General features: G+C 43.2%; 1 protein-coding gene across 2 annotated transcripts in view; it reads right to left on the minus strand.

Annotated features, from left to right (window-relative positions):
- LOC137641660 (adipose-secreted signaling protein) overlaps positions 1–17,674 on the minus strand; it is a 32,506-nt gene extending 14,832 nt beyond the window's left edge. The window contains exons 1-3 of one of the 2 annotated variants that reach the window (XM_068374416.1): positions 17,383–17,674; positions 10,377–10,493; positions 3,838–3,947 (exon numbers count right to left, since the gene is read on the minus strand). In XM_068374416.1, coding sequence (XP_068230517.1) covers positions 3,838–3,947; positions 10,377–10,392 — 126 coding nt within the window. In that variant the 5' untranslated portion in view covers positions 10,393–10,493; positions 17,383–17,674. Of the gene's footprint in view, positions 1–3,837; positions 3,948–10,376; positions 10,494–17,072; positions 17,142–17,382 lie in introns of those variants that run through there. The other variant, XM_068374417.1, reaches the window with a different exon arrangement.
- Positions 17,675–18,893: the final 1,219 nt, after the last annotated feature.

Here is an 18,893-nt window from a genome sequence, read left to right on the forward strand (position 1 = left end):
GCCACTTAGAAGTAATAGAAGCTTTGCCTGACAACCAATCTGCTTACAGAAAACTATACTCTACGGAGACAGCCATCTGCTCTGTTGTAAATGATATGCTAGAAATGACGGATGAAAATAAATGTGGTATTTTAATATTGCTCGATCTCAGTGCTGCTTTTGATACAGTTGTGCATGAACTGCTACTAAATGATCTAAGGTCCATCGGCGTTGAAGAACAAGCTTTCGAATACCTAAAAGACTACTTGGTTGGTAGAAATTACTGTGTACAAATTGGAAACTCTTGTTCATCATATGAACCCTTAAACAGAGGGGTACCCCAGGGGAGTGTACTTGGCCCAATCTTATTCTGCATCTGAACTATTGGTCTATCAAAAATGCTACAAAGGCATGGCGTGAAGATTAAATTATTTGCAGATAACACACAATTTTACTTCTCCATAAATGATATACATGACACTACTGAAACTCTAAACCGAATCCTTGATAGTGTTAGAGAATGGATAACATTTAAACAACTAAAATTAAATGAGAACAAAACTGAATTCATGGTGGTGGGCAAGAGAAACAGCGTGAGAAACTTAGGTGATATTCAAATGAACATAGATAATGACTCGGTGCCGATATCTAGTAAAGTTCGAGATCTAGGTGTATTTCTTGACTGTAACCTGTCTCTAAATGCCCAAATAAATAATGTAATAAAAAGTGCTGATTATCATCTAAGAAATATTGCGTTTATAAAAAAAGTACCTGGATGAAAATTCTGTTAAGAAACTTGGGATAAACTGTGTTATTACCAGGATTGACTACTGCAACTCTATCTACTACAATTTACCAAAAGTCCAACTTAAGAAATTACAAAACATAATAAACAAAGGAGCAAGACTAATAAAAGGTGTCCCACCTAGAGAAAGGTTCACCCCTATACTAATTGATTTACACTGGCTGCCGATTAAAGCGAGAATTGAATTTAAAATATGTACAATAACCCACCAAGTTATCAGAACCGGGCATCCAAAATACTCAAGAGAATTGCTACATATTGCGCAGCCAACAAATCGAGTCGAAACGAGAATAGTTACAGATGGCTTCGAACTGTTGGAACCTAGATTTATGTCCACTTTGGGCTCCAGAGCTTTTAAATATGCGGCCCCGAGACTATATAATAAGCTCCCACGAAACATTCGAATGATTGAAGACATTAAGGCTTTCAAGAGGAAACTGGAGACTTTCTTATTTCATGAGTCTTTTGACAGTGACAATTTAACAGTAAATGAACAATATGTGACTTGAAAAGATAAATACTGTGAACGAACAAGGTAAAACGACAGTGGAGGTCCTGTAGAGAGTGGCGTTCTCCTGCAGTATGGGACCGGAAAAGCAGCCATCAAAGTAAAGTAAGTAAGTACCATTGTACTTCAAGGCCACTTCAATGTTACAAGAGTGATGTTGAGATTGGGCGTCGCTCAAACTCAATTTGGGACGCTCCTTACAAAGCAGAAGGGTGGAAAATCAAAGATGTTGAGGCCGTCTCACGGGTGTTGGAATGCGTCCTCGAATGCCGTCTTTGGATCTGGAACTGGAGTAGTAGAAGATATGGAGCTTGTGGTTTAGGGAGGCTGTAAGTACTGTAGGTCTACTGTCGGCGAACCCCACAAAATTAGGATCTCCATCGCTATCCGAGGTCATAAAGACCATTTGGAGCCAACCACTTGCGTTTTCCAGCTCAACTTGACCACCACTATGTTCCTCCTGCCTGGAATGAAGCGGGCTGTCAGGGAAATATAGAGGTCTGCCCATTCAAAAGTCTTTACTGCAAGATGGCAGTGCTGCAGTGGCATGGTACCTCCTTGTTTGTTTATGTAAGCCACTACAGTAGTGTTGTCATTGATCACACGCATGAGTGACCCACTAGAAAAGGGTATGAAGGCTGGAGAGCTGTAAGGGATGCTCTGCCTTGAAAACAGTCATGTGGTCTTAGCACTCCTGCTTGGGCCAGAACCCTGACACCATATGTTGCAGAGTGAGCACCCCAACATTCCTTAAACGCATCTGTGAATATCGGAGGACGTGTCAAGAGAGTGCAACCTTTTCGGAGGTTTGACTCATCTAACCACCATTGTAAGTCCCTTATGGCCTCTTCCCCTATTGGCACCAGTGAGAGAGGATGGTTGAGATGTTGAGACCAATTCCTTTTTAGCTCCCACTGAAGTGACGGAAGGTGAAGGTACCCTCCTATTACTACCCGCTCCAAGGATATCAGGTGCTCTAGTAGCGTCTGCCACTGATGTGCCTGCTGATGTAGTTGTCGAAAGGAGGGGAGAACTAACATTCTTAGTTGGGATATCTTGTCTTGATATGGATAAATATTCCCGAGGACCGTGTACTGTATGTCCATAGGTATATGAACCTTTGCACGGGCACAATTACAGACTTCTTTCAATTCACCACAATCCCTAGATCGTAAAAAAAACCATAGGAACCTGTCTAGGTATCAGAGGAGACTAATGTCGTTGGCGTGTGCCCATGCTGAAAACAGAGTGAAGACTTGTAAAGACTTCAGGAGCAGTTGAAAGGCCGAAGCAAAGTACCCTGAACTAGAATACTGTACTTTGTCAGCTCCTACCATCCATAGGTACTTCCTGGAGGTTGGAAGGATAGGGATCTGTAAGTACTTGTCCCTTAGATCTATGATTATTATGAAGTCCAAAGGTCTGATTGGCTTGCCTGACCGTGGCTGTCTCCATCTTGAATGGAGTTTATCAAATAAATTCGTTCAGGGCTGAAAGGTCGATAACTGGTCTCCAGCCTCCAGAAGCCTTTTCTACTAGAAAGTTAAAATGCTGCCAATATTCCTTCCAGAGAGAACGTCAAAGGTCGATAATTGGTCTCCAGCATCCAAAAGCCTTTTCTACATTAAAGTGAAAATGCTGCCAATATTCTAGCCAGATAGAACGTCTGTTTTCACTAACGGCTGCTATCAAAGTGGTTTGTCAGTGAGCCAGCGGGGAGGATAGTGACTGTTGGTTCCCCACTACTGACAGCCAACTACTATCTAGTTGACAACTCGTTAAAATTCTTAACTGCTATTACTGAATTGCTGTTATCATTCTTCTAAGTACAGGATGTTGGCTTATACAGTACTGTATTCATATTAAAACAAATATGACTTCTATATTTTCATAAAATTGTTACTTTACATCAAATCATAGTATATATAAAATATCTACGTAACCATACATAAGTAGTGCTAAACATCTATATATAAAAAATGACTTTCAACTTTTATGTTCCAAACTCGGCATAGCCATAAACTTTACACGTGTCTGATCTTCCAGAAACTGAGAAAGCAGATAATTTAAAACAAGGAAACCACTAGTAGTGACTTCTGGTAAAGGGTGGACTGAACAAGACTGATGAACAGACCAAAAGCAGGACTAAACTTTATACAAAATTAATAAAAAAATGACAAAGTAGATTTACAGTATTTGCTAAGATACAAGTGTGCTCGAGTATAACCTAAGAAAATTGACAGCAATTTCACCAACTGACACAACAACAGGAAACTGTGACTCAAATAATCAATTTTAAAATAACAGGATGGAAATTCTAGTACCCTTTACCATTAATGGATATGAATAAAAATAAGAAACAATCAAAACGATGCATTTTGCCCCAAAACATACAGGATTCATGCAAGTACACTCAAATATCAAATACACAGATTTTGTATCAATGAAACCCTATCTAGTCTTTCATTCATTTGCTGGCTTGCCAAGTGTAACACAACCACATTTAAAGACATGCTATTACCTAAAAGCTAAAATAAAACCATACCTGTAAAAATCCAACATGTGCTTCAAATTCTTGGCCTTCTGCTTTCTCCTTCACAGTTATTGCAGTGTTGCCCATAGCATCTGTGTCTTCAGAAAAGTGTACATGATGTCCTGTACGGTAAAAATAACAAATTTAACATTTAGAATTTAGAAGGCTTAACAATTGTAGTTGATGCACAGATAACAAGTAGCATTTCAAAATGAGTCATTAAACATTGAAAATATAAAAAAGAATGATAGATGTAGGGAGTCTCTATTCAATTCAGTAGTATCAAAAGCAAATCGAGTACATGAGATAAAAAATGATAAAATACCAAAATGGAAAAAACAAGACTTAAAAAAATTCTTTATGTAAAAACACTTTATTCTACTTATGATATATGGAACTACAGTGCATATAGAATGGTAAGTTAGCCACGAATAAAGTCATTAATAAAGGATAGACATCCTAATCTTTAAAATTTGGTGGACATCCCGCACATGAGGGTGCCCCCTCACTCACTATACTATGCAATATCTCAGTCATCTAGCATCCTCAATGGGCTAAGGCAGCTGCACGGAAGAAACAACTTCTTCCAATGGAAATATATAAAGGTAAAAAAATGCTCTGGATAAGAATGAGCAATGACAACCACAACAAAGTGGTTCTTCACTATGAACATAATCTCAGTAAAAAACTGGACTGAAGTATTCTGATATTTAAAGCAAATAGAACAGCTTGCTGTCGTTACAAGGGGAAACAAGGTCTATCAAAAGAAGGATCTGAATGATTGTACGACTTAATAAATTCGAGAATAATGTCCTTTAATCTTCATACGAGTTGTAGGGAAATTTCTACAATGTACATTAGAGGAACATGTTAAGGGTCAGCAAGTAGCTACAGTACATTAAATAGTTTCCAATCTCAAACGACAGTATGAAATTCCCCCAGATGATCTTCAAGAATTTTAATTGCTATCAAAACATTAAACAAAAATGAATATCACCAAAAAAGTAATCAATCAACCACGATACCAAGACATCTCAACGGCACATCTGTGATAAACTCATGAAGGGGAGGTAATGCATGTGGTAACTGTTAAAAAAAAGTCATATGAACAGGGGAATAAAGTATACTAACCCTTTTCCTTAGTCTCCATTTTATATGTAGGCATTTTACTGCATAGAAAAGGGGCATCCAGTAAGCCAAAGTTTAATTTCAGTTGTAGGCTACATTCAAGATCATACACTGGGAATGCAGATAGCTAATTTCAACTATAGGGTATGTTTGAAATAAAAAAAAACCAAATACTCTATCTCTTTAAAATTCATAATTCACAGATGTACATATAAAGATCAACGATAACTAGAGAGAAAAGGGGTACCAAATTTTAGACCTAACACCGAAGCTTTCATATTTTATTTTAAGGCAGCTAAAAAATACTGTTATGTGCTCCTTAAAAAGTCATACTCCCTCTTTTAAATGATACCTGCAAGCAAATAAGACTGTACTGTACTTTTGTCTACTGACAACTACATTCTCTGATAATGTAGGTGATGGAGTACCTGCAATAAGATATGTTTTCCCATGGCGGGCAGGCGCCAAGTGAGTGTGCCGGTTGCAGAGAGCAACCGAGTCAGTCTGTATCTGAGGACGCATTAAACTACATGTCTCCACCATCGTGTGTCTCTTGTCCTACCTTGACATCCAATATGGCGCAGTGATTCTCAAGGACCAACGTGACCCTCACCATGCCCTTCCAGCGCCGCTCAATGCAGTCCACCCCAAGGGCCGCACGCCCCGTCGTCCCCCGTGGGCTTGTCCCTGCCCTGCAAGAAGCCAGGCAAGCCATGGCGGCACAGCAACAAATGATCAACGTTCTCCGTGACCGGCTTACGACACATGCTACCCCTGCACCTCGTGTCCCCGCGTCTGCAGCCCCGGAGAAGTGCGAAATTGAGCTGAAGCCCGCCGCATTCAGGTCCTGGAGGAGGTCGATGGAATGCTGGATCGAACTGTGCAGACTACCGCCCCACGAGGTCGTCCACCACATCAGGCTATACTGCACACCCCCTCTGCAACGGGCGCTGGACGCCAGATTCACATCACAGGAATGGAGCAACCTCACCGCTACGGAAGCCATGGACTTTATTCGCGATATTGTGTTGCGTTCTACAAACCGTGCTGTGTTATGGTCGGAGTTTTTTAACGCGGTACAAGGCCCAGGAGAAAGTGTCAGTGATTACTTTTTAAAGTGTTCTCAAAAGGCCACCGATTGCAATTTCCAGTGCCCTCAGTGTCAGTGTAATCTGGCTGAATATATGTTATTACCCAAGTTAATGGTGGGCCTAAGCGATGAGGCTATGCGTCGCCATGTATACCAGTGTAGCAATAACATCAATAGTGTTAGTGCCCTTAGGGCCCGGTGCTGTGCCTACGAGGCAACCCACGTCGACGCCGCTGCGCGCCAATGCAACTGGAGGGAATCTGCTTGTGCAGCTGGCAGCGAAACACCCGAGGCAGATCATCCGAGTGCAACCGTCGCTGGCACAGGTAGGGGTCCCCCACCCCCTCCCTGCGGGAACTGCGGTGGGCGCCATGCCTCTGGTAGAGCTTCATGCCCCGCTAAATCCGTCATATGCAACGGGTGCCACAAGCAGGGCCACTACTACAGATGCTCCAGGAAGTCACAGGCAAAATTGGCAGGATCCCCGACAGATGTGTCTAGTGCTACGTCTAGCGCTGTGCTTGCTGCAGGCGCCAACCTCGCCCGCCACCCAGTAGTGGAGGTGACAGTCGTTCACAACGATACAGGAGTACGAGTGCCAGTCACCGCCGTGGCGGACACTGGGGCACAGGTATGTGTGGCTGGGCCCTCCTTGCTATCGCACCTCCAAGTCCGCCCAGCAGCTCTTACACCCCGGGCTGGTTTGCGGGATGTGGCAAACCTCCCCCTGAAGTGCCTTGGATCTGCCGTGTGCCACGTCACCCTGCAAGGTCGCACCACGGAGCATGACGTGTACTTCGTGCAGTCGGCAAAGCACCTCTTCCTGTCGTTGGACGCTTGCAAGGATTTAACGCTGATACCCAAGGAGTTCCCCCATCCCTCCCCCACGGTGGCACACGTGAGCCTGTTCGATGGCACAGCCAGACGGGCCGCCCAGGTACCACCCCGACCTGCCGAGGTGCCCATTCCGCCCCAGGAGGAACATGCGGCCAGGTTGGAAGCCTGGCTCCTGCAACATTTCGCTACGACGACATTCAACACAGCCAGGAAGCCACTGCCAGTGATGCAGGGGAAACCGCACCGTATCCACCTGCTCCCAGGTACTACGCCTTACGCATGCCATACCCCAGCATCAGTGCCGAAACACTGGGAAGAGGAAGTGAAGGCCCAGCTCGAAGAAGATGTCGCCCGTGGCGTCATAGAACCGGTACCCGCTGGGCAGCCAACCGAATGGTGCGCCCGTATGGTGGTCGTCGCCAAGAAGTCAGGACAGTCACGCCATACAGTCGACTATCAGCACCTCAACGCATCTTGCCTACGGGAGACACATCACACCCCCGCCCCATTCGACATGGTGTCCGGGGTTCCTAAGCACACGTTCAAGACCGTGGCGGACGCGTACTGGGGATACCACCAGATGGAGTTAGACGAAGAAAGTCGCGATCTAACCACATTCATTACCCCCTGGGGAAGGTTTCGTTACCGTCGTACACCCATGGGGCACTGCTCTGCCGGCGATACGTATACTAGACGATTTGACGACGCCATCCAGGACATCTAGAGGAAATACAAGTGCGTAGACGACACCTTACTCTACGACGACAACATCGAAGGGGCCTTCTGGCATGCCTACGACTTCCTCGAAACATGCGCAGCCAAGGGTATTAAGCTTAAGCCGGAGAAATTCCAATTCGCAACAAGAGAAGTAGACTTCGTGGGCTTCAACCTGGGCTGGGAGGCCTACAAGCCAACAGAGGAACGTTTGGCGGCCATCAAGAACTTCCCGATGCCACGTCAGCCCTCTATCACCGACATAAGGGCTTGGTACGGATTTGTCAACCAGCTGGCGCCATTCCTCGCAACAGCCCCTATCATGAACCCATTCAGGGAGCTCCTCAAAAAACCAACTGGGAAGGCAGTGTACTGGGACGAGGCACTCCGCACCAAATTTCATCACGCCCAAGACATGATATGCCAATTAGCGAAGGACGGACTGGCCTACTACGACAGGAGCCGCCCCACAGCAGCGATCACCGACTGGAGCAAAGAAGGCATAGGGTTTGTAATCCTTCAACAGTACTGCTCATGCAGCTCCGCCAATACGCCCTTTTGCTGCACGGGTGGGTGGCGCCTGGCACTATGCGGCAGCCGCCATCTCACCGCCGCTGAAGCTGGCTACGCTGCCGTGGAGGGGGAGGCCCTTGCGGTAGCCTGGTGTCTCCAGAAGGCGAGGCTGTTCTTGCTGGGGTGCCCCAACCTCACCGTTGTGACGGACCACCGCCCGTTAACCAAGTTACTGGGGGATCGTGCCCTCACGGAAATCTCGAACCCCCGCCTCTTCAGGCTGAAGGAGAGAACTCTGCAGTACCGATTCAGGGTCAAGTACCTGCCGGGGAAGCGTAACAGCGCGGCGGACTTCCTGTCCCGATACCCCGCCTTAAAAGCCGATCCCAGCGCCTACGACATGGACCTCGACGAAGACCTCACCGACACCATGGCGGCCGCCGTCGTGGCAGCAGTGGAGCACGACAGCTGTATCGTGGACGAGGCGAGAGTTAGGCACGCCGCTGTCATCGACCCCGTGTACCAGCTGCTCATGGCCAGGGTCCTGGCCGGGGACTGGGCTGATAGGAAGTCCCAGGAAGTTGCGTGCCTTCGGCCCTTCTACAGTGTCAGGGAGAGGCTGGCCGTTATCCAAGACTTGGTGACATATACGTTCGAACAGGGCAACGTTCGCCTAGTTATCCCGGAGCCTCTCCGTCAGCAGGTGGCTGCCAACCTACACGCGGGGCACCAAGGCCTGGATTCGATGCAACGACGAGTGCGCCAGACGGTGTACTGGCCTGGACTCGAGGGGGACCTGCAGTATCACCGATCCTCGTGTGAAGAATGCGATGTACACGCACCATCTCAGGCCGCGGAGGAACTCATTATCACGCCGCCCCCAGAGTACCCCTTCCTGATGACGGTTGCAGATATGTTCCAGCACGACGGACACTCGTACATGGCCTACGCAGACAGGCTCACAGGGTGGCTGGAGCTGGCCCACTTCCCCCACGGAACCTCCTCCTCCCACATCAAGACTACGTCGCTATTTCGCCAGATGGGGGGCCCCGGAGCAAATTTCCACGGACGGTGGCACCAATCTGGCAAGTGAGGAAATGGGGGAATTTTTCAAGTTATGGGGCGTGTCTGTGCGTCTATCATCCGCCCAGTACCCGCAGTCCAATGGCAGGGCAGAGGCCGCAGTCAAGATCGGGAAGCGGATAATAATGGCGAACACGGGCAGCAGCGGCACCCTTGACACGGACAAGTCCTCTATGGCTATCCTGTAGTACCTTAACATCCCCCTCCGCGGAATAAACAAGTCACCCACCCAGATGGCAGCGGGCAGGCAGCTCCGAGATGGCGTACCTACGGCTCGCTGGCACCTCACGGTAGACAAACACTGGGGGGCAACCTTACGGCAGAGAGAACGTCAGATGGCTGACAGTGGTGCCGCCCTCACCAGGACCGGACCGTCCAGAAAGCTTCTAGCCATCAACCCGGGATCCCAAGTACGAGTGCAAAATCAGGCCACTAAGCTGTGGGACCGCACCGGTACCGTGGCGGAAACGCTCCCATACCGACAGTACTTAGTCAAACTAGACGGCAGCGGGCGCCTCTCCCTCCGTAACAGGAAGCACCTGCGTCTTACATCATCGGGGCCCCAGCCTGGGCGGGCCACACCTGCTACGCATCCAGCCACGCCCACGCCCGAGCAGCTACCAGGCAATCACCCTACATGCAGCACGGGAGCCACGCCCATCACGGCGCACTAGAAAGCCTGCGTGGATGGATGACTACATGTGATCATCGTACATTGCAGCGGCACCTGCATATATTTTTTTCTTTTATTGCCTTTGCTTTTCATATTATTTTATGAACATGTATTACCTGCACATTGTGTTTTGCATTCCTGACAGCTATGTACCTGTCTTCCTATTCTCGCACATGCACCCAATTTAATCCATGTAGGCTATATCCATGCATTATTTTTTATCATTGCCTCTCCATGTATACCCATGTATTAATCTCGGGGGGGGGGGGGGGGATGATGGAGTACCTGCAATAAGATATGTTTTCCCATGGCGGGCAGGCGCCAAGTGAGTGTGCCGGTTGCAGAGAGCAACTAAGTCAGTCTGTATCTGAGGACGCATTAAACTACATGTCTCCACCATCGTGTGTCTCTTGTCCTACCTTGACATCCAATAGTAGGTAAAATTTTAGGGGTATGTACATTGTAAAAATATGCTACACATAAAACTAATAAACTACAATACAGTGTACTTGCCTTTTTCTTCCTCCATATTTGTGAGATTTTAGATGAAAGACAACTGCCAGTTTCCAAACTATACAATTCAACTTATTGGATGAGTACTGTACTACTGAAGTTTGTTCCTTCCCATCTGCAATATAAAAAAAAGTCTTTTAAACATTCTATATTTCTTGATACAAAACGCTATTTTACGTAAGCACACCTTCAGAGATTGAGAGTACCACAGCAATACAGTGACCTAAATCTGATACAATTTACAGCAGTATATACACCGTCAAACCATCACCAATTAGGAAAAGACAGTGAAATATTTTCTTTAAATTAATCAGTTGTATACAGTCATGGACTATAACTTTATTATTAAAATATGCTTTATTTCGATGATAATCCTCTAATGTTTATAGTGCTGACTCCCACACTTTAATGGAGGTGGGCCAGTGAGGGAAAGATAGAAAATACAGTCTTTTATCTTCTAACAATTAACTAGCATCTGAGACCCTTCTTGTTCTAGTACCATGGTAACCAACCATCATCACACAAAACTAAACTTGTTATAACTTGAGCCTCCAGATTATGTTCCAAAATACATTAAAAAATGCACTCATTAACACGACATACTGTATTCTCAAAAAGGAAAAAACTGATAGAGATCTACAACTTAATCAAATTTACACAAATAAAGTAGAAAATGCTTCTTTGTACTACAGCACCTAAAGCCTAGCAATCTTTTTCTAACTATGCTGACCTGAGACCTTTAATTGGAGTATGACTTCAGTGAAGCTAGGAACTGTCGTTAAACTTTAAACAAGGTAAACAGGTTGACTGTTAGGTGGGAGGTGAGTCCCGCCCACCCAACAAGCAGAGAAAACCTCACTTTGACCTTTAACCTAGTACTTGCGGGGGTGATTGAGACAGGTAGTGAAACTTGAAAGGTCTCTGGTTTGTATAGTTAGGAAAATTATAAATTACATGTATTTTCAAATGAGATTTGTACCTTCACGTAATACAAACCATCAACCTTTGATAGGAGACATCCTGCGAAGGGCTGAAGTCCCCTATAACCAAACTGACTTGGTTAACTAACCCGGTAAATGTTAATGTAAAGGAGTGAAAGTCATGAATCCTATAAACCTATTACCTACCTGCGCATGAGGACGTTGCTGGTTTTAGGATATGTTATTACCAGAGAACTGGTAGACTGTCACTGAAGAATCTACACTACTGTATTCCTTTTGGATATGAAGTCCAAACGAATATGCACTTTATGAGAAATAAGGGTGCATACAATCTTGTCCAACTTCCCTGTCGATATAACTCTGTGAAACCTTTCCAACGTCCTTGAACTCCATGATGAGTACAAGGACCTTAAGGCAGGTGGACTGCGTCTCAGCATTCTCCATCTCCGCTGGCATGGAACCAGAGTCGGGTGAAGAAGGGTTAACAACCTCCTGGGACTCCCCCCCTCAACATGAACCATAGTAAGTTAGTCCTTCCCTATGGAGTACCAGTTCGAGAACGGAACACGGCTGATACTTTGAAGAGGAAGAAGGAACTGAAGATCATTGGTTGGATTCCACAGTTGAACTGCCTCACACTCTCTTTCTCTCCGAGACTGAAGCCTCAAAGTCCCACCAATCTAAAACCAAGGTTTAGGTGGGGAGTCAAGTTGGGGATATCCCCTCATACGGTGTTGCCATGTTTCAGCCTAAACTATGAGACCGAGGCGCCAAATTTGTATGTTGTGTCGTCAGGTATGAAATATGTGGATATGTCTCAGTGCGATCACCACATATTATTATAAAGTACATGAAATGAGAGAGATATTTACAGCATGGGCATCAACAATAATTTCCACTGCTTTTTCTCCTGTAGACGTTCAATTAATGGCTTTTGAAATATCATCAAAAATTTCTCCATACTACTTACATCGAAGGCAATTTTTTGGCTTGGCTATGTAGATGCGAGCGAGTTGCTGAACTATCATTGTATCTGTGTCAACAAAGAAAATTAACTGTAGAATATAATAGCAGCCTGTCACCAGTACATGAAAATATTCAAAATATTTAGTCGTGTTGCTTGTCTATTCTTAAATCTTACTGAAATGTTTTTTGCCTAAACTAGATTATTGGCACCTGGCTTGTTTATAAAGTAACGCAACGCTGTACTTGGGTATATCCCCAGCTCAACTCCCCCCAAAAACCTTGATTTGAGAATGGTCGGATTATATGAACTTTAGACTCAGAGAGGCAGGAGTGAGAGTGTGGCAATGAATGGCCCAAGGGAAAGTTGAAAGAGCATCTCTCCTTGGATGAGAAAGCGCTCGGACAAGAACCACACTGAAGGGAAAAAGTCTCTCTGTGATCTGGAGGATGACCAGAGTAGTCTCGAGATGTCACTTGTTCCTGAATCCTGTCATGATGGCATGTAGAAAAATCCTGCCAGGAGGCATGATCTCTATGCTCTGGTGGATCACTATAGACAGATGGGTCCCGTCACTCGGACTGGTCTCAGCGCGATGTACATTCCATGCGAGTAAGAAGACGGTGTGATGTCTGTCGTCGACGAGGAAGAAAAGGCGACTGAGGACCGGACTCCCTAGAGAATCTGGAATCCAGGTCTCGAGAATTTGAAGCATAAGGGGTTCTGTCACTCAGTGTCTTCCGGGTCAGTGTCCTGAAATGTGATGTCTTCCCAAGAGAAGACTGAACACAATGATCAGTCATGTGATGAAGAACTGGATTGTGAAGGCCTGGAACTTCAAGGAAACAGAGCGTGGAGACCGAATGCGAGGATTATGTGCCTGAGAATACCAGGAATGTAAAGATCTGTTACCTGTAGATCTTGTGCATGAAGAAGAGTCTCAGGGAGAATATTCTTATGAAGGTGATAGATGAGAGGAACTCAATCTAAGAAAACCTATCGGGGTGGTCACCACCTTTTATAGATCTCTTCAGGGCCATTTTCTAAGGCAGGGTCATCAAAGGCAGGAGCAGGGTGAGGGTAGCACCCTACATCTTGACCATTAGCCTTTGTGCTCAGTGTCGCATAAGACCTTGCACGGCCTCTACCTCATACTTAACACTTTCCTGAGGGTAAGGTATAGGTACAGGACTGTTCTCACTAAACCACATAGAGGAATCGGTCGATGACTCAAGAGACATGGTCTGATTGTTTGTCATGTGCTTTTCTGACCTTTTCTCCTTCCTCTTCGGATGGCAGGCGTCACGTCGGAAGGGTCTGCATCAAGCAAAAGATTGAGCAGGAGCGCGTGTGCTTCTGTTCCCTCGACACACTTCACAGATGTTGAGGACTTCCAGGCTGGCAGAAATCTCTCTACTGTAGACAAAAAAGGAGGCTCCTCTGCTGCAGCATGCAAGGACATATCAAGGGGGAATGTATCACAAATTTCTTCTGAAGGTAATACGGCAAAAGAGGAAGTCACAACACGGGCCTAGCAGCAGTTAACATCTCAAGAAGTTTCTCCACAGATAGAGCCAATGTCAATAACTAGCAAAGGCCACAACTTTATGGTACACAGATCCAGGTCCTTGTGAGAGTCATCATTATTAAGCACAGCAATAGGATTACTTTGAGAGAGAGGCAGGAGGGTATGCTGCGAGAAAGCAATACTCCTGTCTCATTCAAAGCACTCCCTAAGTACAAGGCGGGGTCCTTCCCCCTTGCGAATTTCTTTGGAGGACCGAGTTCGGGAGGAAGTCAAAGGATACACATTAGGTTTCAGATTCAAAGCTGAGAAGAAGGCAGTAAAGGTTTTCTTTAGTAAAACCCTGGGCGATGTCAGTCCAATAGCAATGAATCCCTCCTAAGACTTCTTTTTCCTGTTCTTTACAAACTCCACCTACTGAAGAGAAGTGCCACTCCCTGCAAATGTTATAGGGAGATGACTGTGTGCAGTCATGCCCCTACAAAAAGCATCAAATTTGGGATGACTGCGAGCACTCGCGCCCCTACAAAAAGTATTAAGTTGAAGGGGATCATCATCTGGATTATTCATACACTGGCCATAATTAAAGCCAGACTTGCCAGGACAGAGACGCATGTCTGCTCCTGGAGTCCCCATCAGAAACAAGCAGCACAAGTAACACAAAGAGAAAACGCACAAAGTACTGTATTAATGAGCCAGTAATAAGGGGGTATGGAAATACGTCAGAACAGCAATGCGGACAAAGTCAAAGTGAGCGTGGCCTACCAGCCACCCGATGGCAATTATGTTTACTGTACTTAGTTAAAAGTTCAACAGCCTTTCGGGTACTCCTATTGGAGGACGATGGTTTGTATTACATGTGAGAACAAATGTTAACCCTTTTACCCCCAAAGGACGTACTGGTACGTTTCACAAAACTCATCCCTTTACCCCCATGGACGTACCGGTATGTCCTTGCAAAAAACTGCTATTTAAATTTTTTTTTGCATATTTTTGATACTTTTTTGAGAAACTTCAGGCATTTTTCAAGGGAATGAGACCAACCTGACCTCTCTATGACGAAAATTAAGGCTGATAGAGCAATTTGAAAAAAAATATACTGCAAAATGTGCTTGAAATTAAATAACCCCTGGGGGTTAAGGGTTGGAAATTTCCAAATAGGCTAGCCTGGGTGTAAAAGGGTTAAAGCCCTTCTAGGGATATATAATACGGAAATCACTAAGATGTCAAAAAGCATAAACAAATATAGAATACTGAAGCTAAGATACAGTAAAAATAATCTTTGAATATACAACACCAAGGGTATTCAATGCCATGTCCCAAGAAGTGAAAGGTTGACCCGAGATATTTCCAAATAATTTAAACCATAAGAGTATCATACAACTGTTAGGACTTGAAAGAAGAAAATCATAAAATGTATATAATCAATATATACCGGTATGTGTAAATGATTTACTATAACTTTACATACAGTAAATGCTGTGGATCTAAAGTGTCAAAATAAAAATATGAAAGCAAACAGGATATACAGTAGATCCTGGCTAAACACTGCACAGTAAGGCTGGTGTACTGACAAATGCATGGACTAGAAGAAGAAGAAGAAGAAGAAGAAAAAAAATATATATGTATATATATATATATATATATATATATATATATATATATATATATATATATATATATATATATATATATGTGTATATATATATATATATATATATATATATATATATATATATATATATATATATATATATATATATATATATATATATATATATAGAACATCCTAAGCTAACTATTCTCAGGATAGTTTCACATGTGTACCTTATGGTTTACAATACTGTATTTGTGAAACTGGTCCACTTTTGACAAAAGCCTACTCTAGGTTAAGCTACATAAAAACTAGTATTAATACAAAAGACAGGATACTTTGCTGTAATCTACTTTTACCTCTCTACAGACGCTTGGCAGTGACTTCATATGCTTGTGTAGTTGTTTAACTTACATCTACATCCATAGAACCTAACTTAAGTCAACATCATCCATGGTATATACCCAATTTAAATCAACAGAGGCATACCAGATTTGAGAGAGAGAGAGAGAGAGAGAGAGAGAGAGAGAGAGAGAGAGAGAGAGAGAGAGAGAGAGAGAGAGAGAGAGAGAGAGAGAGAGAGAGAGAGAATGATTCAGATAGTCTGGGCCTTACAGCCAGGCACAGTCTCTTGCACACTTGCAGCCCATAGAGAGAGAGAGAGAGAGAGAGAGATTTGCAAAACTATGTTATTAGGGATAAAATATCCTTCCCTGTAAGTCACTAAGGTAGCTGTATAACAAGCCTAATCCGTCGCAGCAAAATCCCGAGTATAATATATTGTTGGTATATCACATAAAAGTCCTAAAACTAAATGACAGATTGTGAACATCGAAAATCAAAGCAGTAACAGAATTAAAATCCGCTCGTAAAGGAAATATTCGCTCTCTCAAGACGATTATGCAAAACCAGATATAGTTAGATAAGACACCTGCAACATCTATACTCAATTTTTCTTAATGAGGCGCATTTGCACCGACTCGCAGTAATGCCCGTTTAGCTCAGAAAAGTTTCCTGCTATCGGATTGGTTTGAATTATCTTGTCCAACCAATCAGCGACCTGGAAACTTTTCCAACCTAAAAGGGCACCAATGCGAGTCAGTGCAAATCTGCCTCACTAAAACGAATTGACTATAGGGCTAGAAATTCAATGCAACACAGTTTCATAGGATGGGTTAGGTTAGGATAAGAAGGGTAGAGAATTTCACAGTTGAAGAACTTAATCTTGATATATTTAGGGCATAACACTTAACGTTTTATTAGGCCTGTTCAATGACAGTTACTATAAAACCATTCCCAAGTGTGGATGGGTTTCATACAACATTAAATTAGGAATGCATGGGGTAAATGATAAGAACTATAGCATAACTTGACCGGAAAATCTGGCTTAAGCCTAGGTCTACGTTATAAGTAAGAGCAATTCTAGCAATTTTAGATCAACGTAATGGTACGTAAATAACTAAATATCATATGCATCAAAATTACTATTGTAAATATATGATACTAGAGAGAACCAAAAGGTATGTTCTACGATCTAACCTAGGCCTACTCAATTGACATTTAAATTATCATCTCAAGGTACAATGCAATTCTTTGCTAATAAATCCAATACATTCAACTTTCGCATTCTTAAAACACTAATTGTGATATACTGACAACATGGGAGACATACCGGACATTTAAAATTCAACAAATAAACAAACAAATATCACATTACATCTACGGAACATCACCAACAAACGGGAGCGTTTGGTTAACGATTTCGCTCACTCAAAAATAGACGCTTCTTGCAAGATCTTTGCTTTTCGTTAATTCCTTCTTGTAATCTCCGTTACTTCTATATTTTCTTCTAATGTTAATGAAGAACTGACATAAATATTCAACAAATAAACAAACAAATATCACATTACATCTACGGAATGACAACAAACGGGAGCGTTTGGTAAACGATTTCGCACACTCAAAAAACAGACTTTTCTTACAAGATCTTTGCTTTTCGTAATTCCTTCTTGTAATCTCCGTTACTTCTATATTTTCTTCTAATGTTAATGAAGAACTGACATAGACTAGAGCACAACAAAAGCCAGCCACGCACTGAAGCCAACTCTGTCAGTAAGCGTCGGGCTCAACTAGCACTTCCTTCCTCGCTCGGATTATCACCTCGAGACCCGGAGTCTCTCAAAATGACCTTCAACCAACAAATGCATCTAATCTCAATAAAATGTCTATTTTTCCTCCAATGTTAAAGGTAGAATTAATCCAATCTGTAGGACAAGCTTCCCCGTTGCTTGTTCACTGATAGAACTCGCGGCCAGAACTTGGCCTGGTAAAATGTCATAAGTCACATTTGATTTCACTCAGACTAGGAAGTGGTGCGCCTGTCAGGTTTAAAGGTTTAAAGGTTTAAAGGTCGCTCATGAATGGCAGAGGCAAGGGACAGTGACATTGCTCTAGCTATTGGGACAATGCCCTAGAGACTGACCATATATTATATGATCAGCGCCCAAGCCTCCTCTCCACCCAAGTTAGGATCAGGGAAGGCCAGGCAGTGGCTGCTAATGACTCAGCAGAAAGACCTATAAGCTCCCCAACCTTAGCTCACAAGGATGGTAAGATTGCAGAAACTAATGGAACTAACGAGTCTGAGCGGAACTCGAACCCCCGACTGGCAAACACCAAGCAGAGACGTTACCAATCAGGCCACAGCAACTCTTGAATTGTTATTTAAATGAAATACGTGATGATGATCCTATCAATTGTTATTGATTACCAAGCAGATCATGGGGACAACATAAATGTGACTATATCGCAGGGAAACTGCACGCTTATATTACGTTTATCATGTATATTAATATTGTAGATTGGGCGATTTTGTGTCGCAACCCCATTTAAATTTGTCGTGCTGATACATGTAAATCCGGCGTGGAAAGGTCATCATTTAGGAAATGGGAGCACAGGAAATGCATTGATGTTGTAGTGCAATTTCCACTCTCTTGGACAACATCATGCGTTTGTTTCTTTTACATCTGTTGGGGAATAGTCAATACTAAAGTCGTAAAAATCACAATGATTGATCCAACCTCTGAAATAACACATTGAAATATATATAATAATATATATATATATATATATATATATATATATATATATATATATATATATATATATATATATACATATATATATATATATATATAATATATATATATATATATTATTTATATAGATAGATAGATAGATAGATATCAAACGAATATTGACAATACTTCTGTTCCTAACAAGTTTGTTTAAATGTTTCAAGTGTAAATTGCATTTTTTAATTATTCTATTTGTCAAATGCCACTGCAACTTTAAAAGAACATATACTAAAATACCCTGATTCGTTATCTTTAAAGTGAACAGTTCTATTCCAAGATTCATAATTAAAGGAAAGATTATGGCAAAATAAATCGATCGAACAGTGCTCGTTCTATGAAACGAGTATGAATAACGT

The sequence above is a fragment of the Palaemon carinicauda genome, chromosome 5, assembly GCF_036898095.1.
Source record: "Palaemon carinicauda isolate YSFRI2023 chromosome 5, ASM3689809v2, whole genome shotgun sequence".
Classification (NCBI taxonomy): Eukaryota; Metazoa; Arthropoda; class Malacostraca; order Decapoda; family Palaemonidae; genus Palaemon; species Palaemon carinicauda.